The sequence below is a fragment of the Pipra filicauda genome, unplaced genomic scaffold (genome assembly GCF_003945595.2).
Source record: "Pipra filicauda isolate LSUMZ 115617 unplaced genomic scaffold, ASM394559v2 scaffold33_size4404698_pilon, whole genome shotgun sequence".
NCBI lineage: Eukaryota > Metazoa > Chordata > Aves > Passeriformes > Pipridae > Pipra > Pipra filicauda.
In genome coordinates this window covers 2,452,623-2,477,143 of record NW_024104465.1, presented here as the reverse complement: position 1 = coordinate 2,477,143, position 24,521 = coordinate 2,452,623, and the positions used below count along the sequence as shown (strand labels likewise).

The 24,521-nt window shown below is 55.8% G+C and overlaps 2 protein-coding genes and 1 long non-coding RNA gene across 4 annotated transcripts; 2 read left to right on the top strand and 1 right to left on the bottom strand.

The window, feature by feature from the left end:
• Positions 1–1,423: 1,423 nt before the first annotated feature.
• On the bottom strand, positions 1,424–5,782 carry LOC113984372. The gene is made up of 2 exons (XR_003539483.2): positions 5,578–5,782; positions 1,424–5,223 (listed from the first exon to the last, which is right to left on the bottom strand). It is a non-coding gene; the product is annotated as an uncharacterized LOC113984372 (long non-coding RNA).
• A 114-nt stretch (positions 5,783–5,896) lies between these two features.
• On the top strand, positions 5,897–20,446 carry SLC25A1 (solute carrier family 25 member 1). The gene is made up of 9 exons (XM_027714364.2): positions 5,897–6,045; positions 16,535–16,642; positions 16,793–16,892; positions 17,121–17,259; positions 17,745–17,829; positions 17,989–18,093; positions 18,493–18,608; positions 18,917–18,990; positions 19,084–20,446. Exons 1-9 carry the CDS (start codon positions 5,955–5,957, stop codon positions 19,196–19,198), a joined length of 933 nt encoding a protein of 310 aa, XP_027570165.1. The 5' UTR covers positions 5,897–5,954; the 3' UTR covers positions 19,199–20,446.
• An 82-nt stretch (positions 20,447–20,528) lies between these two features.
• Positions 20,529–24,521, top strand: LOC113984370 (somatomedin-B and thrombospondin type-1 domain-containing protein-like). 2 transcript variants are annotated; one of them, XM_027714365.2, is made up of 6 exons: positions 20,529–21,062; positions 21,817–21,999; positions 22,118–22,208; positions 22,772–22,902; positions 23,262–23,382; positions 23,476–24,521. In XM_027714365.2, exons 1-6 carry the CDS (start codon positions 20,855–20,857, stop codon positions 23,564–23,566), a joined length of 825 nt encoding a protein of 274 aa, XP_027570166.1. In that variant the 5' UTR covers positions 20,529–20,854; the 3' UTR covers positions 23,567–24,521. The 2 variants fall into 2 exon arrangements, with proteins under 2 accessions (XP_027570166.1, XP_027570167.1); XM_027714366.2 differs by having other exon boundaries at positions 22,729–22,902; positions 23,476–23,536.

Sequence of the window (24,521 nt, the reverse complement as noted above, 5' to 3'; positions counted from 1 at the left end):
GTGTGTTGTCTCTTTTGGTCACCCCACTGTGATGGCAATGGTACAGGGATGTGGTTCCACCCTCCTGATGATGCCAGAGTGCTCCAGGCATTGCTGTAACATACTAACCTCAACTTTGTACTGATTAGGATTCACAGGTCAGCTTGAAATGCTAGGCAGCTAACGAGTTCAGGGAAATTCCATTTTATCCAGACTTACCCGTGGCAGGAATTAGCCAGGTAGCTTGCTGTTTTCAAGGAAATGTTTTCATCTTGTAACCAGTTTCTTGTGGGTGGAAAGGAACTGATGACCAGCTTAGTATGATTGTAGAACTTTCTTTCCTCTCAACTTAAAAATGTGCTGTGGCTTTTATAGCAACAAATACAAGCTGGTGATGGAACGCGGTGAAGTGCTGATCAAATACTGGAACAGCTCCTGACCTGTGGAGGATTGAGCTAGCCTGGGGATCCTTAATAGCTTCAGTCTGGAAATCTAATTACAGGAGTGACTGAGTTCTCAAGGAAAGCAAAGCTGCCAGCTCTGATGAACAGTCTTGCTTTAGTTGCTCTCCTGGTATCTAAGGTCTTGCTAAAGATAATGACTGTCTTAAATTTTGTGATCTTGCATTCTAAAATGCATTCAAAACCATGCCCTCCCTGCCACTACAATGCAAACATACCTAAAATGTGGAACAAACTCTTGCATAATGGAGTACTTCACTGTTTCTTTAGCAGTGAAGTTGTTCTCAGCAGGAAATAACCCCTCTTTTAGGGGGTTAAGTGGAGGATTTAATTCAGTTTATGAATTTATAGCGTCCAAGTTTTTGAAAACTTGGATAAGATTGTTCTGCAGAAAGTCTGCTTTAAAACTAAGCTTTTTGCTAATTCCCACCATTTCAGTGAGATGGGGCAGTGCTGTACTGTGGAATGATCCCTTCATGCAGAATGTGCTGCAGGGTGCAGCAGCTGGAGACCAACTTTTCCAAGTTTGTGTCAGAGAGTAACTTGCTTAAAAGTACATGCAGGCTTTTACTGCCTCATGCTTTCCCTCTGGGAAACCCAGTATGGATCTCATGTGTAATGGCTCTTGCTATTTGTCAGACCTTAGGGGAATCTTCCCCAATCTGGCAAACTTTGGGCAGCTACACATCTGGCACCAGAGAAGACAAGGAATTCAAACCAGAAATTTGGGAGGAATGCATCTCTGGGGTAAGTCTCATTTCTTACTGGCTACATAATTGTGTGATATTTTACAAGACTTCTATTTTCCCCCTCCCCTTTTAGGGCTCTATAATTAAACTGCAGTGTAGCAGAAGGAAGTGCTCTGAAGTCATGTTGCTCCTTAAAAAAATAAAAATTCTAGGTAGATGAAGTCTGTTCAAGTTTGTGCAAATTATGGACATGATACAGCAAAGACAGTAGTAACTGTAAGGTCCAAACCTTAATTCTGATTCAATAGATTCTTTTTTTTTTTTTTAGCAGCTGCAGTGCTAAGCACTGCCACTTTACAGCAAGACACAGGTCCTTCATAAGGCTGCATGAAACAAGGAATGACTTTTTTTTTTTTTCCCCTAGCAAATCCAGCAACAGTTACTCATAAGGATAAGAGATTCCCTCTGTTTTTTTGAACTCTAAAACTGACAAACAAGCCCTTCATTGTCTGATGCCTTCTCAGATGAGTGTGAGTAACTTTAGAACTTGGGCAAAGCTGACAGTCAACTGCTGTGTAAGTTAATGTTTATGCTTGGATGTGTGACATCTTAATTGCAGGCTAGAACTTGGCCTCTGAGAAACTCCTGGTGTGGCTGAACCAGCATGACAGTGCATTCAGTCTGTACTGAAAAAAACCTGAGGCCAGAACTGTAAATCTTGGAATGAGTAGCAGTGCATGTACCAGGTTCTCATAACAAGTGTGTGTATTATCTTGTGACAGTGTATTTTTATGTGCAATACTTCTTTCAGTCTTCCTGGGTCCTTCTTGTTCTGCTGTAAATGGTTTGGCTCTGCACTGACTGTATTTCCTTTTTTGCTTTACAGAGTACCCCAAGACTGCTTCAATCTCATTTGTTTCCACATAAGGACATAAGGCTGGAAAATGCTTAACAACACCAGAGTGCTTTGTGATGCTGGTGTGCAATTAGGTTGTGGTTTGCCAGTGAATGAGCACTCGCTATAGCAACCTGCAGGTGCACCAGTCCAGCTTAATGGATCTGGAGTCTTTATTCTGCTCCATCTCTTGCTCCAGCAGGCTTCCAGCCTCCAGAGGGTTTGTCACTACTCTGGCTTTCTCATTTTTCAGCGCTATGTGTTTTCTGTGGGCACCTTTCCAAAGGTAATGACAGATCCTGACTCATGTTTTTACTAACAAAACGCTGCAAAATTGTTTGCATAGGTATGTGTTTCAGTCTACATCTTTCAGTCTGGAGCCTTTGCAATCTTTCAGGAAGGAAGCAAAGTCCATCTGTTTTCTTCCTAGCTAAAACAGACTATAAAACTGCCAGCTTTTAAGCTTAAGATGAATTTGAAATATAGTCAGTGAAGTCCTATCTTGTTTTTACGTGTCTGAAGTTAAAAATCCTGAGTCATGTTCTGAGTTTGTCATGCGTTTTCTTGCATGGTTCAATGACTCAAGGAGACTTTTTTTGTCTGCTGTGGTTTTAATCAAGACTTTAAAATTTGTCTAAAAATCTCTATTTCTCCTTTTCCTCCCAGTGGTTATGAAAGGAAGGAATCACAAAGTCTTCTGGTATGTTGTTTTCCACAGCAGTGAGGTCTCCAATATTATGCAGAGCACAAATTCCCCAAGTACTGCTTATCCAGCTGGGAAACTAGGAGTGGGTTTGGGTGGGAGGAGATGGTTAATAAATCTCTGAACTGCTCTCCTTTCAGAAGGTACTTTTTTTTTTTTTTTCCCCAGTTAGGAGGTAGGGACATGGCCTCATCTAGGATAAACTGCTGACAGGGTTTGTCAAGTGGAGTAGCTTTGTTGAGTAATATATCCTGCTGTGAGGGATTCACAGCCGTGGTGTGGTAGCAGAGTGATAACCTGTAAATGCTGTACATGTGTTTCACTCTTCTGAGATGAGTCAGGCCCACGCAAATGTGAACGTAACAGGGACTTCTGTGAGGCTCTTGAGAGGCTCAGCCCTGGTAATCTCAGTGAATAATCTTGAATAGCAACAGGAGCTCTTCTTGTATGTGTGCTCAAGTGGGAATCGTGGTAGTTGTTAGGAACAGCATCATCTTTCTTACAGTCACAGCAGCTCCCGCTGCACGCGCTTGAAAGCTGGGGAAACGTTGACTCAAGTCTGCAGTATGATCACTTCTCCTTGGAGCCAGTTATGTGCAGGATCTGTTTGCATAAAGGAGTTGTTTGGTCTTGACAGAGAACCTGAGAGGAAATGAGTTTTCTTATTTTACCCTAAGCCCCCAAGTGATGGGGATTCATAATGCATGGCAAGGTTTGTAGTAGTTGTTGAGTTGTAACAATTGTGATAATACAGCTGTTTATCTGGTGAAATGAAGAGATTCTCTGGTCTGAGGACACAAAACAGGAAGTTATCTACCCCACACTGACCACTCATGGCCTCTGAAACCATGGTGTGCTGCCTGGTGCTAATTAAGTAAAAGTAATAATAGTAATTTCAGGGAGGGGCAAGGGAGGAATAAGTTGGAACAGATCAAGCGTGGTCACTGTTTATGGGTTTCCTGGGATGCAGAATGCTCTGTTTGCAACTGGGTTTTGTGTTTAAAAAAAAAAAAAGTGGTGAAAGTTGCTTTCATTTTCAGTAGTTCTAATTCTGATGATTAGGCCTGGAGAGACGCCATGAGGCACATTGGCTGCAGGAGCACCTGACTATGTATTTCACAATTCTCGTGTCTTTGTGTGCCAGCAGAAACAACAATCAGCCACCAGCAAGTGAAATAGGTTCAGCTTATCAGAGGGTTGTTTCCATGAAAATTCCTGAACTGAGAGCAGTAAGATACCGGATTTGATGTCCTCTCTGTAACAGCAGTTGCTCTTTTATGCTTTGTCCACCCATTTCTCAGGAGATGCTCTTGACTGTGCAAGCCCGGTCAAGTATTTACTTTCACTTAAGTCATGGGATGTAAAACACCCCTGGTATTTCAGGGGTTGTTTATTGTCCTTCAATGCTTCTCCTTTAGGCTTTCTGCTGACAAGTGGTGTTAGCAGCTTCTTAGAGGTCAAGTCAAGATGACTTGCAATCTGCCTGTACTTAAATATGAGTAATCCTTTCCCTGTGCAGCAAAGTAAGCGCTGCTGTGAATCCCATTGAGCCTGATGTGAATTAAGCATGTGGTGTGGTATTTTCTTGAGCAGGATGAGGTGGTGCTCAGGCCTTGCTGGCTTGATGATCTGGGAGTCTGTAAGAGCCAGTGTTTGTTGTGAAGGTACTCGTGGCCTCCCAGCAGTGGGTGTACGTGTCTGCAGGCAGATGTGAATGCCATGCTAATTTGATGGAAAGGTATGAGGAGTGGCAGAGGTCAATCAGAAATCCAAATACATTTGCATTTGTTTGCCATCTTTGAAAGGATTTATCTTATCTTTGCCATTCTAATACTGCTAACCTAAGCACTGAGTAGCTGCTCTGCATGTGTGACTGGGACTATGACTGTTTCTGCCTTCCATGTGCCCTTCACATGTTAATTCCCTCCTCCTTTACTTCCATGTGCTGAGGTTGGAGCCCTTAGACTTGGCCTGAGACCACCTCAATAGACTTGCCTCTGTGACTGTTTTAACTCTGTTGTGAAATCAGGTACAGTTCTGGCCTCACCTGGGGATACATTCTGCAATCCCAGTTTGTTTGCTTTTAACCCTGGCAGAATAAAGGTGCTTCAGTTTCCCAGAGGGTCTTTCTGCTGGTGGTTTAGCTATGAAGCCAAGGCTGTGTAGCTGCAGAGTGAGCTTTTGGATGGGGCTGGCAGCTGCCCAACTGCTAAGTCTTGTTAAGCAAAAATTATGTCACAGAGCACACAGAGAGCAAGTCTGGGCAGGAGCATGTTCTGTGCATGGCTGGGGGCGACTACTTACACAAAATATTCCCTCTTTGGAATAGAGTGGCTGCTCCAGGTGTAAGGGAGAACACAGCTCTGGCATCCAGCTCCAGTGTTCCCTGGTTTCTTCGAAATCCAGGATGGAAATGAAAAGAGCTGGTTTCTCTCCCTGCATTTCTGTATATACAGCTTTTTGACGTGAACTAGTGCATGGCTGTCTTTCCTACGTCTGCAAGTAAAGCAAAAACAAGTTGTGATGCAATTTGCACAACCTAATTATCGAGGAGCATTAGATAATAAATCCCCCTAAACAAACACAACCCCCCTAAGCCCGGAGTGTCAATGCACTAACAGCAGCCTTTTAATCAGAGAATGTTTTGGTTTCTCTTCCGCCTGCACTGGAGGTTCACGGGCCCTCACTATCCCGGGAGCTTCCTGGTCTCTCTTCCTCACTAACTGAACCAGAAAGGACTCAAGCCAAGGGGCCGAGAGGAGCAAACCCTCCATCCCTTCGGACCGTCATCCCCGCGCAGGAACGCGCTGCTGTGCCAACCTCCCTGCCCGGGTGGGTTTGGGGTCTTACAGAGCTGGTCCTGGCCTAAGCGTGCCCCGCGGTGCCGATGCTGCTCAGAGGGGTGGAGGCAGTGCTGGCCACGTCCCTCGGCCCGGGCTGGCATCCCTCCCTACCCACGCGGAGGCTTTTCCCGCGGGTTCCTGGGAGCGGGCTCAGCAACCTCTGCTCCCGCAGCCACCCGGGCGCGGCCCGGGCCCCGCTGCCCGTCGGTTGCCGCTCCCTCCCCGCCCCCCGTCCCCGCAGAGCCGCCCCACGAGCCCCAACGGGCCGCCCCCGCCCCGCCCCGCGAGGATGTGACGCCGCCGGGGCCGCCCCTCGCGGGCGCGGCTCTGAAATAGGGCTCGGCCGCCGCTCCCGGGCAGCCGGAGCCGCGGAGCAGCGCGGCCATGCCCGCCCCAGCCGCGCCCCGCAGCCTGGCCGCCGCCGCCCCCGCCGGCAAGGCCAAGCTCACCCACCCCGGCAAGGCCATCCTGGCAGGTAAGGGTCCCCCGGGGCTCTCCGGGGAGCGGGGCTCGCCCCGCCGCTGGATGCCAGCGTGGGCATCCGCCTGGGCGGTGCTGCCGGACCCGCCCCGGGGCGGCGGCGCTCCCGCAGGTGCTGCTGCTCCATCCCGGCGCTGCCGCCCCTCTCTCGCTGCCCCCCCCTCGCGGGAGGCGGCTCCGATGGACCGGGGGTTCCCTTCGGCCGCGGCAGCATCCCGAGCCCGGAACCCGGCTCCGGGGGTCGCAGCGTCCCGCCAGGCTGTTTGTGCTCCCAGAGGTCCAGCCGTGGAGGTGCCGGTGGCCTCGAATGTAGCGCGGGGCGAGCGGCATTCGCGGGGTTCAGCGGGACAGGTTTCCATGCCAGCGGAGGGAGCGGCACTGATGGGAGAGGCTGATTCAGCAGGGACCCCCGCACGCACCCCCAAAGGGCTTAAGGGACAAGGCTGAAGCGGCAGCAGTCAGTCGTCCCTGCCCCAGCTGTGTCCCACACGCTGCGTTGATGCAGTTCCTCTGAGGGCTGCTTGGTCCTCCCTTTGTGCCTCAGCATCGGTCCCTGTGGATCAGGGCGTGTTTTCCCGTCCAGTTCTGACTACTTCCATGGGATCTAAATAGGCTCCGGGTGCAGCAGTAATTGCAGAGTTAACGCTCTGCCTCCTGCTTGTGGCTGGTTCGAGCTCTGAGCTGACTGGAGTCCAAGACAGTCGCAGGCTTGTTAAACTCCTTTGTAGCTGTTCATTAGCTCCCTGGTTCCTCCTGCCAGTCGCAGGACAATTCCCAGAGTGGAGATTAGCGTCTTTGTTTTGAAATGAGCCTTCGCAGCCTCGACATGATTGGCATGTTTAGAGCTTTTGTGTTTTTCAGTCAATTCCCCCTCCTACGATTGTGCCTTTGTCTCTCCAACTCCCTGCTCCCCTCCAGGGGCAGAGCTCCAGCCTCCAGTAGTAGGACCCGGGAGCAGAAGGCTCTGCCCACCCTGGCTGGGCGCGGGCAGCCCAACACTTGCTGCTCCAGCTCTGCCCTCCTGCCCTGGCCCCTATTTGGTGGGTCTCCCCTCATACAGACCTGGAGAACTGCTGGAGATGGATGCTTGGAGCACTGGAGCGTGCAAAGGGTGCTGAGGCCTCGCAGGGTCACATCTCCCGGAAGGGACTGTGCCTGTGCCATCACTCGGGCCCCCAGGCTACAGGGCTGTGGCACAAGGGGAAGGCAGCTGTGGCCAAATGAGAGAGTGCCCTCACTCAAGTGAACCCTTGGGTGAGGCCAGGCTCCTTCAGAGCTCAGGGGACTCAAGACTTGTGCTGCCCCACCTCAAAACGGGTTGTTTTTTCAGGCCTCTTCACTTAACATTTTTTTAAATGGGATTTAATCCAAGTTTAGGATGGGAAAGAACAGGCTGATTTCTTCTCATCCGCCCTTCCCAGTCTTTCCTATCTTGCTGCCCATGTGCAGTGCATCAGGTACCAGTGTACCAGGAGACTTTTGTTGCCCTTGTGTCGGTCTCTAATCAGGATCATCAGCTGTAGATGGATTATTGGTATCAGCCTCCTCTGAGAGAGGTTGCAGGAAACTTACCCTTCTCTCCCCTGCCATAAAAGTTGCCGTGGGCATGCCTGGAAGCTGTTCTGGTGTAGAGGAAAGGACGTGGTTATTGTGGACTTTGCCAGATTGGGCAACGTAGCATGAAGTTGCACGTGCCCCTGCTTGGGGGGGCCCTTCTGGGTCCATGTGAGGCTGTAGAGGTGGAAGAAGGACCCTATTGAGATGCTGGTCTTCTCCTCACAGGCTGTAATCAGAGTAATTGGTTAATGGGCAGAAGTCCAGCCAAGCCTCTGTGGCATCTAATTGTATTACAGAACCACAGAAACGGGAGAAAGCTGCTGTTAACTCCCTGCACCCTGGTCTGCTCAGCCCTCCAGCCCCTCGCTGGAGGATGCAGTGATATTTGTGGCTGTGTCTGCTGACTTTAAAGGGTTTGCTGATGCTCTCAGGGTTTCTCCTCTGACATCTGTCTGCACAACAGGGGTGTGTGCTTCAGAGCTCAACTTTCTGGAGAGCTGGAAGATGGACCATTCCTGCTGTGCCTCATCAGCCTGTACTGGTGGGGTTAAATAAGCATCCGTCATCCCACCCTGGGTGCCTCGCTGCTCCCAGACCCTCTGCGTAATTGGGATCCTCTGCCAGGGAGGCACAGCAACCTCGGCTGCCCAGAGCTCAGCAGGCTGGGGCTGGCTCCTTTCTGAAGAGACACAAGTGACGCTCTGGCTGCCAAGAGCTCTTCTCCTTTAGTCGTTGCAACAGACAAATGCAAGGTTAAAAATTAATTTGCTGATGGGCTCTCATTTGTCCTGGCAGCTGTGGTGTGCCAGGGCAGCACTTCACCTTGCGGTGACCACGCGGGCGGTGCCGGCGCTGCGGCCGCGTGTGGCCTGAGCACACGAAGGCAGCTCGGCTGTACTGGCTGGTTGGGTGGGTGTCGCTGCCAGGACTTGGAATGGGAAGTGCTCTGTGCTGACTGGGCTTTCAGAGGGCAGAGCTGAGTGGGTCTCTGCCCCTGTTCCATCCCAACACCCCCTTTGCAAAGGGAGAAGCCCCCAGGCTCTGAACTGATGGTACAATGTTGGTTTGGAGAACGTGGTCCTGGTGAGAAGTGACGTGGCTTAAGGTACAGCAGTTAGGCTTAGCTTAGACCTGTTTAAAAGAATGGTAAATGTGCAGGCTTTATGCTGAAATGATATTAAATGATATTAAAACTGTCTTCCCAACTCTCCTGCTGGCTCTGTTACCTGTTGCAGACTGGTACAATTTTTCTGTGAACTCACGAGCTGGTTTGAGGGCCAGCTTGTGCCCCTTCTGCTGGGTAACAAACAACCTGTTAGCAGGCAGGCCGGGAGCCCAGCCGTGCCTCCAGCCTCCCCACAGCCAGCTTCCCGGTTTTGTGCCATGGTTTCCAAACAAACCCTTGAGCTCACCGGCCTCCTGTCCCTCCCACCAGCATCCTGCAGGGCTGGTCCACTGTGCAGCTCCCAGCATGGGGCCACTCTGCAGTGAGTGGATGGGGAGCTCCAAATAAAGGCAGCAAGTGGTGAGACAGGAATGCTGGTGGCAGAGCTGGCGAGACAGTCACCCCTGTGATTCCCCCAGAGCGCTCCTTGCTGGGTTTTTGGGTGCCACAGTGCTGTTGGGTCAGGTTGAGGTGGTGGGCTGTTTAGAGCCCAGCACAAATGGTCTTTGCCATTTGCAGGCAAACTCCCACACTCCTGCCCTCGTCTTGAGAACTTTGCTCGTGGTTAGCAGCACCCATGTGATGAAAGGCTTTGTTGTCCCTCTCCAGAGTTAAGTACAGCCTCCCTCTGTTTTTAGCCAGCTTTGAAGCCTAGGGTCTGCTCCCTCCCACGGAGAAGCTCCCAGCTGCCTTGCTCTCTGCATGGTACCTCTGCTCATCTAGGGGCTGCTGCACAGTTGTTATTCCTGCCTACACCTAATCCTGCCTGGTCAGGGAGGCAGGACAGCCGGATGCTGTCCTGCACGGTGCTGGATTTGGAAAGAGCTTGCAGTTGTTGTGGTTGCTGTTCTGGTGTTGGGTGCCACTGGGAAATAGCAGTGATGTGCACCAGGGTCTCAGGAGGAGCATGGACAGGGGAGAAGGATTCTGCAAGGAGAGAAAAGGACCTGCAGGGTAGAGAATGAAGCAGGGAAGGTTCAGCAGGGAGCTCAGGCTCCCAAGAAACAAAATGGGAGAAACAAAGCAGTAATTAGAGCTTCAGTTTCCTCTTCTTTGTTAATCCCTGATATGATCTTTCTTAGGAAATGCTGTACCTGCAGAGGAGAGGAGTCAGGCACTGGGTGTGAAAGCTGAGACTTGCTTCTTGCAGAGCAGGACTCCTTTCCCAAAAGTCCAAAGTCCACCTGGATTTCCAGGGCCGTTGCTCTCCTGGGAGGGTGTGAGGGGTGCTGCTGGGAATGGCTGTGGTCTGGCACACTCCCTGGCTTTGACATGGATGCCTGGTGCTCACAGCAAACTGGGGGATGTTTCCCCCTTGATGCTGAGCCAAAGGAGCTGGCGGTGGGCTGAGCACAACCAGGGGAAAGGATTGGTGACCGTGGAGGAATCGGCCCTGCCAAGTCTGCTGCCCTCAGTGCTTCATGCCTGGTTGTGGTTTCCCCTGCAGTTGCCTCCTTAGGCTGTCATCTGCTTGAGGACTGGGGCACAAGAAGCCTGCTGGCCCTGAGTGTGTCCTTGGCTGCCTGGGAGCCCTTGTGGACTGCAGCAGAACCCTACAGCAGCCCCAGGGCTCTTGGTGGGAGGAGGATGTCAGCCCCAGGGCCAGGAAACCACGTCGGGCTGTCCATTCGGTCTGAATGGATTCTGTGTGTGCTGGGGTTAACTCTGGGCTTTGAAATGTGAGTTTCTGAGATTTTCACATGCCTCATGCTCTGCTTGACATTCTGCAGGCAACCATTTTCTCTGGGTTGATGTAAATGATCGGAAGGAGCCATCCGTCTTCCCGAGGCAATGAGCACCATGAGCTGACAGCTCGGGGATGTTGCAGCGTCTCTCGTCTCTGATGGCCCTGTGTGGTGCATGCCAATGCAGCCTCCTTGCTCCTGCTTGTGCCCTGAGGTCTCAGGTCACCTCCTGACAGCAGGAGTTGATTTTTTTGCCATCTCTTCTCTCTCCCCGTGCTCCAGTGCATGGCACAGCAATCACTCTCCTGTGCTGGTGGCGAGGAGACCAGAGACTGACCCTGGGGAAGTCTCAGTCCTGGCAGTGGCTCCTTCATCCAGCTGTGGGGCTGTGCTGGGGGAGGCATCCAACAGCCCTGGGCTCTGACATCGACTCAAAGTGTTTTTTGATACTTGAAAAGCTGGTGTCCAAAGTGGCGTGGTGGGTTGGCTGGGGTGCACGGGACAACAGAGAGAAGGTGACTTGAGCAGGACGGGGGACTTGGCATCCCCAAAAGTGGGGTCGGCGCCAAAGGCAGAGGACACTGTGACTGCGAGCACAGGGAAGTGGTTTCTGCCATCCTGCTCACAGCCAAGAAGTTTAAAATGTAATAATGGTTAGTTGTAATATTGAGAAGTGAATGCAAAGAGGTGATGAATGAGTGGGTTGTGAAAGTACAACCTGTTCAAACAGGACAGTTCCAGTAAGATTCAGGACAAATTATTCCATCCCATCCAGAGCATTATCTACAGTGCTGTTTGCATGGACAGGGCTGTTTACCCACTGATGGTACAGGCTACAGAGAGGCATCTTTCCTGTTTGCCATTCTGTGTATCCCTGGTGGGGATCAGAATTCATCCAGCCTGCCTGTAGCACACTCCTGTGACCAAACCAGCCGTGTGTGTGTGTGTTTACTGATGGACCTGCTGAACCCCTGTGCTCCCCACCAGCCTTGCCCCTGTCAGATAGGAGACCTTCCAAGGGATGGACACCCTCCGAGCCTGCTGACCTGTCGCAGGACACGTTTTTTTCCCCTTCTAAACAAAACGCAGGTAATTTCCTGGCAGTTTGGTTTGGAGGAAGCAGCTTCCCTGTCTCAGCACTGTATAAGACCTTCGGCAGCAGAGCTGCCCCCGCGGTGGTTTCCCCCAAGGATGTGGCTGTGGGTGGGTGCTGAAGGGCTGTCCGTGGCAGGAGGAGGTGCCTGGATGAGGACCTGCTGGAGCCCTGGAGAGAGCGAGCTCTCCCCAGAAAGGTGCCTGCCAGCTCCTGAGCCCCGAGTTTCACAAGATGGCCCGTGGTGGGATGTGTGTAGGGGGTGGAGCCGTTAAACCCGTTTCAGTGCTGCAGGCAGGGCAGGATTGATTGCTCCACCACTGCCTTCAGCTGGGGGATGGCAATGGATGGGTGAAGAGCAGCCTGGGTGGCTACCAGGAGGAGTTGTTCCTTTGGTGGCAGGGAGCAGGGACCTGTCAGGAGCTGGCAGTGAGTGTACCTGCCTGCCTGATTTGTAGCACGATGATGGGGTGTTTTTTGGGGGGGGTGGTTATGTTTGTTTTTTTTTTTGGTTTGGTTTTTTTATTGTTGTTTGTTTGTTTTTTGTATTGTTTTGGTTTTTTGCTTTTTCTGATTTTCCCAGCTCCAAAAGCTGCCTTGGCTAATGGAAAAGGGCACCAAGTCCCCTTGTGAGAGTGGGAGCTGTGAGCCTGGCATCCAGGAGGTGGGCAGGATTGCCCTCTGTGCCTGCCATGTGTGATCTGTGTCACCCACATCGGGTGCTTAGCTCACCTGAACCTTCTGCACGTGGGCTGGGTGCCCCCCAAACAGGGGGAACTCAGGGCTCTGCTTCTGCTCTGGAGAGGAGGTGAGAGCTTGTTTGTGCCTTCCCACCATCCTGAGCCACCCGGCTGGCAGAACGGGAAAGCTTCAGGCATGGGCCCTGGGAGAGCTCTGCTGCTTTGCTTCCAGAGACCCTTAGGAACAATTTCCTCTGGCCTGAAAGGATCCTGCTTAATCTGAACTTAAAAGGAGCTTTTTTATGGAAATCAGGTGCTTGTGTGTCAGCATGTGAAATTACTCTTAAAAATGGAGAGGCTGAAATTGCTCTCCAGGTGCTCACTTCTCATCAGAGCTGCACAGAGACCTGCTGCTCTGTCTCCCTGCAGGAGCAGGATGCTTTTGCAGGCACAGTCACTTGCAGGAGTGGCAGAGGGGCCAGTGCCACCTCCTGGCCCCCTGTGGCTCCCGGGCAGGGCAGTGGGTGCTCACTGGGGCACTTGCCTCAGGGTAGAGGTTTGCAGCGGGTGGCAGTGCCAGCCCTGGCTGTGCAGCCTTGGTTTGTGTAAGTCCTGGGACTCTGCTTGTCTCCCCTGTTGGAACTGCATCCTCCTGCCCTCAGCACCCACCCTGTCCTGGGCAGCAGCTGGGGTCCCTGGACACGGTGGCTGGTGGTGTCCCCAGAAGCTGCTCACTGACGGGGTGTGAAGCTGGACCTCTGTGTGCTGATGCCATCACCTGTTGCATGAGCATTACAGGGGCAGCACCCTCCCGCTGTCCCCAAAAACCCTCTTCTCCCTCCTGCCAGCTCTCCCCAGCTGTACCCAAGGGCTGCAGACATGCCCAAGGACGGCCTCCTTTGGCTCTTCCACGGGGGAGAGATAAACTTTTTCTGGGAAAACCATGCCAAGTGGCTGACAAACAGGTATTTTTCCCATCTCCCCCTTCCTGCTGGGCCTGCCGTGTTGGGATTGCTGGCAGCTGAAGCATTTGCAGGCACGCTGCAGGCAGGGAGCCTTTCCTGGTGCTGGGAGCGGGATCCCCCCTCCAGAGGCACCTTCTCTGGGGCCGGGCATAGCAACCTTCCCTGAAGGACGTCCTGTCTCCTCTGGCTCTGCTGCATCCAGCTAACAGTGGAGAGCCTTGGCCCGGCATCTCAGCTGCCCCGCTTGCTCTTTCACCTCCTGAGTGCTGCCGGCTGTTCCCGCTGACTCCACGGTGTCGCAAGAGCTGAAGCTGCTGGTTAAAGTCCGGGTAAACAGCCCTGGCGAGGGAGGGGGTTGGACAGAGCTGCTCCTCGTGGGCAGTGGGGTGATTTATTTGCACCGAATAAGGTTTAAGCAATACCGTGTGGGGAGAGGAGATGACAGCAGAGCAGGACCTGTGATGGGTCCTGCTTCCAGGGAGGGAAGGGGCTGTAGGGTGGGTGGTCTGTGTCACACTGTCTCTCTGCAGGCAGATGAAAAAGGGTTAAAATTGCCACAAGTCATGGAGTGTGTCCCAAGTCCCTGCTCTCTGCACCTTCCCATTGAGGCCAGAGCAACAGCAGGGGACAGGGAGGGGACCTGGCAGTGTGGATGCCCTGTTCCTCCATCCTTGGCTAGGGCAACCTCAGTGCCCCAGAGGCTGCCAGTTCCCAGGAACGCCGTCCCTTTGCTGGGGCACTTCACAGGCTTCTGTGGATGTGGCTTTGCCTGTGGCATTCTGGGCAGAACTTCTCTGCCTACCCTGCATGGACAAATGTCCTTAATCCCAGTGGTAGCCAAGGCTGTGGGCAGGTTGTGGGAGGTGCAGCATCCCTCCCTGTGCCATCTGGTGTGGCTGCCATGAGCCCAGGTGCTGGTTGCCCCTGGACTGGTGCTTGTCCCAGGTGCTTCCCTGCTGTCTGGCTCCCGGAGGTACTGGGGCAGCAGCTGGTGCTGGGGGACTGGGAGAGAGCAAATATTTATGGCACTTAAAATGTCCAGCACTTCAGTTCTGCAGTGTAGGAGGGAGGGAAGTGGCCTTGGCAGCAGCTGGGGTGTTCATGTGGCTGTGGTGTGGAGAGGTGCCAGCCAGTGCTCAGCTTTTTGGGGACTGTTGCACTCAGCTGGAAGATGCTGCTCCTCATCCTGCTGCTTGCTGGGGACCTGCCAGCTGTTCCTCAGGAGCTGTTTGTCTTTGCAGGAGAAATTACAGGGCTTGGCAGCCCATGTGCCGTGGGACCAGCAGTGTCTGCCACCTCTGATGGACCCACCAAGGATGGGAGAGGGTTGAGGGGGCAGCAGGAGCACAGTGGGGACCCTGGGGATGGTGGCTGTCTTGTGGTGCCCCAGGGGAGAGGGTGGCTGGCTGGCTGCAGTGTCATGAGCTGGCCTGGCTGTGGCTTCCTCCCACGCCCCCAAAGCACAGGGTGCCATGGAGGAGTCATGGCTGGCAGTGGTCACCCGTTCCCACCTCCTAGGAGCTGCCTGCCTGGCCTGGGCTGGGCAGCTCCAGCCTCCCCGGGAACACACTGGGAAACAAGGGGCCTTTGTCTGCCCTGGAGGAGCTGGGCTGGCCTCACGCCCCATCCCCAGCACCGCACGGGGCCGGGATGCTGCCAGGCTGGGCTGGCGGGTCCTACCCTGGGCACTCAGTGCCATGGTGTCCCCATCCTCGCTGTGCCTGTGGGAGGAGTGGGATGCTCTCTGAGCAGAGAGCTGAGCTTTCCATTGCCCCAGCTGTGCTGAGTGCTGGCCTGGCTCCTTGGCTCCCTTGGGAGGACAATGCAGCCTGGTGCTTCCTGTGCCTGGGGGGAAAAACTAGGATAAGGCTCTTTTAAGGTGGGTGCTGCCCAGCTGCTGGAAGGAATGCAACGAGGCTTCTTTCCCTTCCCTTCAGAAAGACTGGGCTGAGAGCAGGCAGCAGTGCTCCAGGGGATGCCAGTTGCCAGTGGCACTGGCCCAGGGGAGCTGGATGCAGCACCAGAGATCCAGTGTCTCTCTTGTAAATTTGGAGGCCATAGAGAAGAAATATGACCTTGTGAGAAACTCTGCTGGTCTGAGGAGCTGGGGCCTCCTGCTGCTGTCACTGGGAGCAGCCACAGCCACGGTGCCCCCTATCAGCATCCCCTCACGGGGGTGCTTTGTGGGGTGCTGATAAGCAGAGCTGTGCCATGCTGTGCTGCACTTGGCTGCAGAGCAGGATAACCACCACTGCATCCAGCCCCAGCCTTTCCCAGGATCGCAGTGTGTTCCCCCCAGGACAGTGGGGTGTCCCCAGGTCTGTGGTGGGGCTGCAAGCCAGCCATGGCTGTGGTGAGAGCTGCAGTGCTGCTGAGTCACACCGAGGACGTGGCCAGGCTGGAGGGGCCACTGGAGGCTGTATAGGAGACTGGGAGCTGGCAGCCCACCTGACCCCTGAGGGCTGGGGCATGGTTCACCTTCCCTGGGCAAGGAGCAGGGACACCCTCGGGAGTGCTCTGGTGGGTGCTGACCTGGGCAGGGCTGAGCTGGGTTTGCCCTGTTGATCCCTGAGGGAGCCGGCTTGGCCTTGCACTTTCTCCTTGTTCCAGCACAAAGGGCTCCTGCTGCTCGGCGGGACCTGGCCATGCTTTGATGCGAGGAAATGCATGGATGTGATCCATCGTGGCCGGATGGGCTGAGCCCAGCTCCCCCAGCCCAGCTGGGCCCCGCTGCAAGGGCTCCAGCCATGCTGGGGGGAGCCCCGTGGCTGAGAGCCGGCATCCCTTGCTGCTTGGGCTACCAGGAAGGGCTGCAGCCGCTGTAATCAGCCCCCAGCAGCCGCTGCTGCGGGAGCCCGGGGCAGCTGGACAGGCTTGATGATAATTTTGCTTCCTGCTGGTGTGGCTGGTCTGCAGATGGACTCCCACCGGTGCAGGGAGTGGTGGTGGGCCTGCTGCAGCACTGCTGGGTTTGTAAATCCCAGTGCTGGCAGCTCACCTGGGGGTGTGGGGCTCTGGAGAGGGAGAGGTGCCTTTGGGGGGACAACACGCCAAATAGGCAGCTGTGGGTGTGGTGTCTTGCACGGTTTTCCCACCTCTTTGGCCAGTCTCCTCTTTGTCTCTTGCCATGGCTGGGCAGTGATGTCTGTGCAGGGCACCAGGTTGGCACAGGGCCCTGCTGCTGTGTGGCGTGCTCAGGGTTTTGGTGAGGACAGGCACACGGTGTCCCAGCCCAGACTGGATGCTGGCAGCTCCGGGCTCAGCCATCGTGGAGTGGGCAGCAGCCACTGACCTGGCCTGGTGCTGCTCCTGCCCCAGTGCCCCCTCCTCTCCGTGCAGGTGGCCTGGCCGGAGGGATCGAGATCTGCATCACATTCCCCACTGAGTATGTGAAGACACAGCTGCAGCTGGACGAGAAGGCAAACCCTCCCCGCTACAAGGGCATTGGTGAGCACCTGCCCAGTGCTGGCCCCAGCCCCTCGCTGGGTGTGGGGGCTCCTGGGGAGCCTGGCTGGAGCTGGGGTGGGATTTGGAAGGGCGGTGCGGGGTGGTCCTCGGCGTGGCGGGTGACAGTGGCACTGCTGTGCTCTGCCACAGGGGACTGTGTGAAGCAGACTGTCCGTGACCATGGCATCCGGGGGCTGTACCGGGGGCTCAGCTCGCTGCTGTACGGCTCCATCCCCAAGGCTGCCGTCAGGTAGGTGTGTCCCTATGGCGTGGGGTGAGTGGGGGGACCCCCAACAGCAGCAAACCAGGGACTGGTTTTCCCCTCAGTGTCTCCATTGGTGCTTCACCAAGGCCAGGTGCTTTCCCAGACGGGAGGTCCTCTCGCGGGGTGCGCGGCTGCTCCTGGAGGCAGACCCAGAACGGGGGTTGCAGCCCCCTGTCCGGGTGCCCAGGGGTTGGCACAGTGGCTCTTTTGCAGGTTCGGGATGTTCGAGTTCCTCAGCAACCAGATGAGAGACGAGCAGGGGCGGCTGGACAGCACGCGGGGCCTCATCTGCGGGCTGGGGGCTGGCGTGGCCGAGGCTGTGGCAGTGGTCTGCCCCATGGAGACCGTGAAGGTGGGTGGAAGGCAGCTACCAGTGTGTCCCCTGCCTTGGCACTCCTCTCTGGGCTTGGTGGGGAGGGTGCAAGAGCCAGGGGTGCCTGACTTTTGGGGAGCTGAGGGCCACATGAGTTTGCTGAGGCTAGTTTTGTAGGGGAGGATCTGATGCTGGAAAGCTGTTGGAGGTCAAGTCAAATGGTCCTGGCCCCTTCCCTCCTCTGGGGAGGAGCCCCACACTCAGGAGCAATCTTGTCACCCATTTTTGGACTGTAAACCCACATGGCTGCTTGCAGCAGCAGTTTCCCGGGTTTTGCTCTGCAAAATGCTCTGCTGGCCATGGGCACAGGCTTCCCCTGTGGTCTCTCCAGTATAGCCCGGCCGCATGGGTTGGCTCTGGTCTTGGGACTGTCCCTGGCACAAGGCAAGAGGTGGCCAACAGCCCTTTGGGGCCATCACACCTGCCCTTACCTCAGCCAGGACGAGCACATCATCTCCTCGTAGGTCAAGTTTATCCATGACCAGACCTCTCCCAACCCCAAATACCGTGGTTTCTTCCATGGCGTCCGGGAGATCGTTCGGGAACAGGGTGAGTCCCGGGGAAGCGGCACCCTGACCCCCTGGGTACTCCCGTGCTGTGGGGATGGGGTGGGAGGTGGTGGATGGGCACAGGCTGGGATGGGTGGCCTGAGGAGGTTTTTCTCTGCCAGTTGAGGCTGGTCTCCTCTCCAACACCCTCTTCTTGCAGGACTGAAGGGGACCTACCAGGGCTTAACTGCGACCGTCCTCAAGCAGGGATCAAACCAAGCCATCCGCTTCTTCGTCATGACCTCCCTCAAGAACTGGTACAAAGGTATGGTGCCCTCATTCCCCCAGGCCAGCCTGGCTGTGCCTCTGGCTCCCCCAGCCCACCCTTGGGAGCTGGGATGGACTTTCCATCAGCACACCCCCTACTTCTCATGGCTCAGTCACCCAGGATGCAGGAAGATGAAAACCAGGGTGGGGTGGCCCCAGCTCATGGGGCTGAAAGGTCCTGGTGCTGGAGCATCACTTTCACACCCACCCTGAGCCCCTTGCTGCTGTGTGGGCTCTGTGGGGCTGCTGCTGCTGGACAGTCTCCTCCAAACACTCCAACCCCCAGCTCAGCACCATGACCACGAGCAACCAGACCTGGGATCTTCCTTGTGGGCTCCCTTGGGAATGAGTGCTTCATCCCACCACTACTCTGCCCTCAAACTTTCTTCCTTCCCAGGGGACAATCCCAACAAGGTTATCAACCCCTTCATCACGGGGGTGTTTGGAGCCATTGCTGGAGCTGCAAGTGTCTTTGGCAACACCCCCTTGGACGTAGTGAAGACCAGGATGCAGGTATGGTTCCAGGGCACGGTGTGGGACCACTCTGCCAGCAGCAGGCTGGGGCCACCTGCTGGCTGGGAGCTGTTTCACATAGTCCCTGGGGCAGGCACATGATGGTGCTGGGATTTGGTTTGGGAGATACCTGGGGTTGGTGCTGGCAAGTATTTGCACAGAGATGGGGATGTCCCTGCCGGGTGTGATTTGCAGCAGCGAAGAGGAATCAGTTCCTCATGGCACACCCCCAGCTATCTGCCTCCCCCACAAAATCCCCCACATGCACCCTGGCTCTGGCCTCTGATCCTGCTTTCCCCTTCCCACAGGGGCTGGAAGCGCACAAGTACAAGAACACCTGGGACTGTGCCTACCAGATCATGAAACACGAAGGGCCCGTGGCGTAAGCTCTGCGGTGGGGGCGGCTGGGGGGCAGGATGGGCAGGGAGGGGGCTGTGAGGGCACCCAGCCCCACGGCCCCCTTTATCCCCGGCAGGTTTTACAAGGGCACGGTGCCTCGCCTGGGCCGCGTCTGTCTCGACGTGGCCATCGTCTTCATCATCTACGATGAGGTGGTCAAATTCCTCAACAAGGTGTGGAAAACGGACTGAGGGGCCGGGCCAGGCGGCCCCGCCTCCCGGGCCCCGCAGGGCTGCAGCTGGAGAGCAGAGACCAAGCCCACACCCGGCTTTGGCGCTGCAGGGGCCAGGTCTGCCCTGCACGCCCTCCCCCCAAACCTGGCCACCTTTATCTTTAGGAACAGGCTCTGGAGCTGGAGCAGGTTAAATTACTAGTTATGTGCTAAAAGGAGCAGGGAGGGAGCAGCATCCCACCATCCAGACCCCAAGCATCCCAGTTATGCCCACCCCAGTCCCCTGCTGACACTTCCCCCTGGTGCCACATCAGGTGTGAGTGCCGGTTATCCAGGGTGAAGTGTCCCCTGGGACAGTGGCCCCAGGGCTCCTGGCAGCCAGGAGCTGCTGTCTACCCGGGGAGCAGCTCTTTTTGGGGATGGTGAGAGCTGCCTAGAGCCATGGTGCAATGCCAGGCTGTACACGTGGCATTGCAAGCTGCTGCTGGGGCTCACACCACTGGCTGGGAGTGATGCACTGGGTCACAGCAGCTCCAGGGGGAGCCCAACAGCCCTGCACCTCCCGGGCCGCGAGGGCAGTGACCTGCTGGTGTGGCCCAAGGCTTCCTCCTCCCTCCCTGCCAGCACCAGGACCACCGGCGTGCAGCATCCCATCCCTGGGGTCCCACTCAGCCCTGGGCTGCTGGGCAGGGGCTGCCCAAATTTGCACATACAGCCAGGCCTTTAGTTGTGCTCACGGCAGGCCGGGGTTGGGGTGAGCTGGGTGCCCCCATCACTTGCCGTTTACAGTCGAGACGTGTGTTCGAGCCGGGGTGAGGAGGGGCAGCCCCGCCCCGCAGACTCGGCCCCTCGGCCGGGGGGTGCAAACCCCTGTCTTCTGCCACATTCCCGCCATCTGCCCTCCCGCCGCCTCTCTGTGGCCCCGTAGGTAATCCTGTAGCTTTTGGAGCTTCACGCTGACCCACTAACACCTGTGGCCGTGGGGCCAGAGCCCTGCCTGCCCACGCCAGGCTGGCCCCACACGATTTGTGCCAAACTTGTCCTGAGGGAGTGGAGGGCTGTGCAGGAGCCAGGGCTCTACCCGACCCTCCTCCCTCCTGTTGCCAGCGATGAGCTCAGCCTTAACACAGGAGGGCGAAGGAGGAAAGCCCGGGCACGGTTTACCTGCGGCTTTCGGCTCTGAAGCCAGCGAGGGTTGCATTATTGGTTTTTTTTTATTATTATTCTGTTTTACATTCGCAATTTGAATAAAATCAGTCTGGCTTTAGCAGCTGCGTTGGTGTCTGGGCGGTGCTGAGTGAGCAGCGAGCAGCTCCTGCCCTGCGGGTGGGGGACAAGGCTCCCCATCGTGCCAAGGTGGTGCTCCTGGGGGAGCATCAGCTCCAAGCCAGCAGTGCACCATTCACATGTGCTCCCAGGCAGCGCCAGGGTTGTGTTGTCCCATGCACTGTGCTTTATTGGTAATCCTGGGTACTTGTGTGAAGTCCTTGCCCTGCTGGGACAGCGAGGGGCAGTGGAGCAGAAGGGAACAGGCTTTGTCCCCCCGCCCAGCCCCGGGGGCGGTGCGGCACGGCCTGAGATCCCAACCCACCACCAGCACAGCCCTCGCTCCTCATCTGGCGTCCAGGAGGTGCAGGGCAGAGCCATCCCTCTGGGCTTGCAGGGTCCCGGTGCTATGCAGGGCCTGCTGCTCTGGGGGGGCTGGCTGCTGGCCACCAGCTGCCTGGTGGGTGCCACGGGCAGCTGCCGGCACCGCTGCTGCCCGGGCAGGAACAACGTGTGCTGGGCCCCCAGCGCCCGCCGGGCTCACTGCTACTGCGACTCGTACTGCCAGAGGACCGGGGACTGCTGCCAGGACTACCACGCCACGTGCCGCCGCGCCGGTGAGTGGCACAGGGCATGGCACTGGCCAGGCCCGGGGCTGGGGACACCAGCCTGGGCTGCTGCTCTGGGTGGTGGGTGTTTGCTGGTACCTGTTAGCCCCTGCTTTGAGCAGTAACAGGGTGCACCTGTGGGTGCCGGCTGGGCTGGATTTGTAACAATATCTGAATTTTCCCCTTTTTTCCACACTGAATGTCTGGCTGGTCCCAGTGCAATGAGAGCCCACAGGGGTGGCCTCTGGTCTGCAGCTGACAGTGGCGCTGTCATTGCAAGCCTCAGAGTGGTCAGTGTGGGACCCAGCAGGACAAACCCTGGCAACACCCCTGCCACTGTCACAGGCAGTGCCTTGCACAAGGACACAGGGACTGAGGGCTGTGCTGGGGGTGCCAAACAGGGATCGTGGGCTTAGGGGTGCGGAGCCAGCCCGCCCTGAGGACCCAAACGCGGGCAGGCAGGTGCCGGCTGTGGCCCCCTGGACAATTGCAACAGTCAGCCCTTCCTAATCTCCAGGGAGATTAGCGGGGTCCCAGCTCAGCGCGATGCAGCTGGGATAAAATCCTGCGGAAGCGGCGCACAATGTCCCTGTGCTGGCGGGGGTCAGGGGAGAGGGGCTGCTGGGGTCACCCTGGCCCTTGTCCTTCCTCCCCTCTCCCCCTCCCCTGTGCTGCATCCCTCCTGCGCTCCTCTTTCCACTGTTCATGGCGCTGAAGCTCTGTCTCTTTTCCCTCTCCTCCATCCCTCCTGCTCCCCTGGCAGCCGTGGGCTGCTCGGTGGGGCCCTGGGGGCCGTGGAGTGGGTGCAGCTCCCCGTGCGGGGTCGGCAGCAGGGCCCGCAGCCGCCAGGTCACCGTCCCGCCCCGGCACGGAGGGGAGCCCTGTCCTGACCTCAAACAGCGCCGTGGCTGCCTGGGGGAGCACCCAACCTGCGGGACAACCAAAGGTAACGTGGGATGCCTGATGTCCTTTCCTGTGGCTGACCCCATGTGCTGCTGTCCCCGCTGCCTGTCCTGGGGTGTCTTTAATCATCCACATGCCCCTCACGGCTGTTCTTCTGCCAGAGGTAGCCAAGATACTCCCCAAGTCCTTCAGCTGGGACTTCAGAGATCCCTGGCGAAGAGCTGGGCTGCCACTGCTGGAGGAGCCCTCTGGGTATGTGTGGGGTTGGGGCCCCTCTGCAACCCTCAGACCCAAGACATTTTTGTACCCCCTAGCCATTAATCTTTTCACCACCCAAAACTATGGCCCCATTGCACCTCCATGGCCCCTTGCATCCCTCTAGGTCCATTACCTTCCCACCCCCTAAACCATGATCCCTTTGCACCCCCTAAAGCTATAGTCCCTTTGTCCCCCTGCAGACCTATAGCCCCATTGCACCCTCATACAAAGCTATGGCCCCTTTGCACCCTCCACCCTCAAAGAGCCATTATCGTGCTGCCCCAAACCATGACCCCTTTGTACCCCCTAAACTCATGGCCTCTCTACACCCCCTCAGAGCCAATACCCTTCTCGCCTCCCCAGCCACGGCCTCTTTGCCTCCCCAAAACCACATCCCCTTTACACCCCCGATCCATCAAAAAACCCCAACCCCTGCCCTACTTTCCAACCACCATTCCCCGTTTTTTCCCACCATTTGCCCTCTTTCTTCCCCCCTACTTTCCCCGCTCCCCAGCTCTCCCCTCCCCAGCTACTGCGGCTATTTCCGCCTGACGCAGGTGGGACCCCCCTGCCGTGGGCAAGGCTGGAGCCGCCGGCTGCACCGGGACAAGCAGGTGTGTGTGGAATGCTGGGGGGACGTGTCCCACCACCGTGCCCATTGCACTGGACATGGGCTGCAAGGAGCCAGGTAGGTGGTAATTTTGGGGGGGGACACGCCCAGATGGAAGAACATCTTTACATATCCCTCAGGCATCTTTCTTTCATGTTCTTAATATATTAATATATAAAACTATTATTATAATATGCCATAATATAATATACCGTAATGTTATAAGATAAATCAATAATGTGGACTATAAATTGATGATATATAGTATAAAAATAAATATATTTAAATAGAATATTTCAGTTGGAAGGGACCTACAATGATAATCTAGTACAACTGCCAATATGTATTCTTATATGTAATATAAAACTACATATAATTTTTAAATTATATTTAATTATTTGTGGCACACCCCAGTTCTCAACAATTTTCCCTTCTAGGACATTTTGGGTGGCTGCCTCTGTGGTGGGGTGCCAGGGCTCGTGGGTACAGGAGGGGCTGCAGGAGGGTTGTGTCTGCTCCCCACCCGCTCTCATCTTCGTGTAGGATCTCCCTGGGAAGGTGAGCTGAGCCTCCCTATGGCACCACTCCATGCTGGGGAGGTGGGGGGATGAAATAAAAATGTGGTGTCTTTTATAATTTCATCCTTTGCAGGTTTGCTGCTCACCCTTGTATCCGACTCCCTGTGTTTACCATTAAATACTTTGTTGAAGAATGGGAAGAAAATCCTTCTTATAAAGATTAAAAATAAGGGAAATGCTGAAGTATGGTGATTAATGATAGAAGAACATCACAGAGAGGTTAAATCTGAGTGAGAAGATGATTGCAGCAGTGACATGATGTCATGCTCGGCCATGACATCATGCCATGCAATCAGCTGCCATTGGCAAGCGATATGAGGATGGAGCGTCTGAGATCACTCCCTGGAGTGAATGTTGGGTGAGCTGGGCAGAGTGACTCAGCTTTGTGCTGTGGTTTGCAGACAGGAATTAAACAGAGACACCCAAAACCTGCACGTGGGTGATGGTGCCAGAGGGTGTCCAGTTCCAGCTGTGGGGCTCAGCGGCTCCCACTGGAGGGAGCGAGGCTGAACTGGGTGGTGCTGGTGCCCTTCCTCACTCAGCGTGACGTGACCTCACTGGTGGGGTCCCTGGTCCAGCCTTGGCCTGTAGTACCACAGCCTGTGGTGGGAGGATGTGCTGTGCCAGGGCTGGCTCTTGCCAGGCTGGCCAAGGGAGGAGGGAGCCCAAGGTGGGGACAGCCCTAGGTCTGGAGGTGGGAAGGAGAGGGCAGCTCATGGAATAGCTGCCCCAGCCTCATCCAATGGGACTCTGGCTGCAGGGTGGCAACCAGCACCCATCCCCAGGAGGAACAGACTGTCCCCACAGTGGGGACTGTGGCCCTGGGCAGTCCCAGTGCCTGCAGAGGACTGTCAGCTGCCCAGCTCTCTGTGGAATGTAATGAGGAGGGTTCAGCCAGGCATTGGGTTGTCACCTACCCATCAGCTGCCTATGGCCATGAGCCAGGGTGGCCCGTAGGACTGGGGGCTTGAGTGGGGGGCTTAGGATTTGAGGTTCCTTCGCTGCAGCCAATGGCTGTTGCCTGTTTGCTGCCCCAGGATGTGTTTGGCTCCTGCTGCCTGTTACAGCTCCCTCTCACCCCATCCTGCTGGGCAGGGAAATTAAAAGGCTTCAACACTG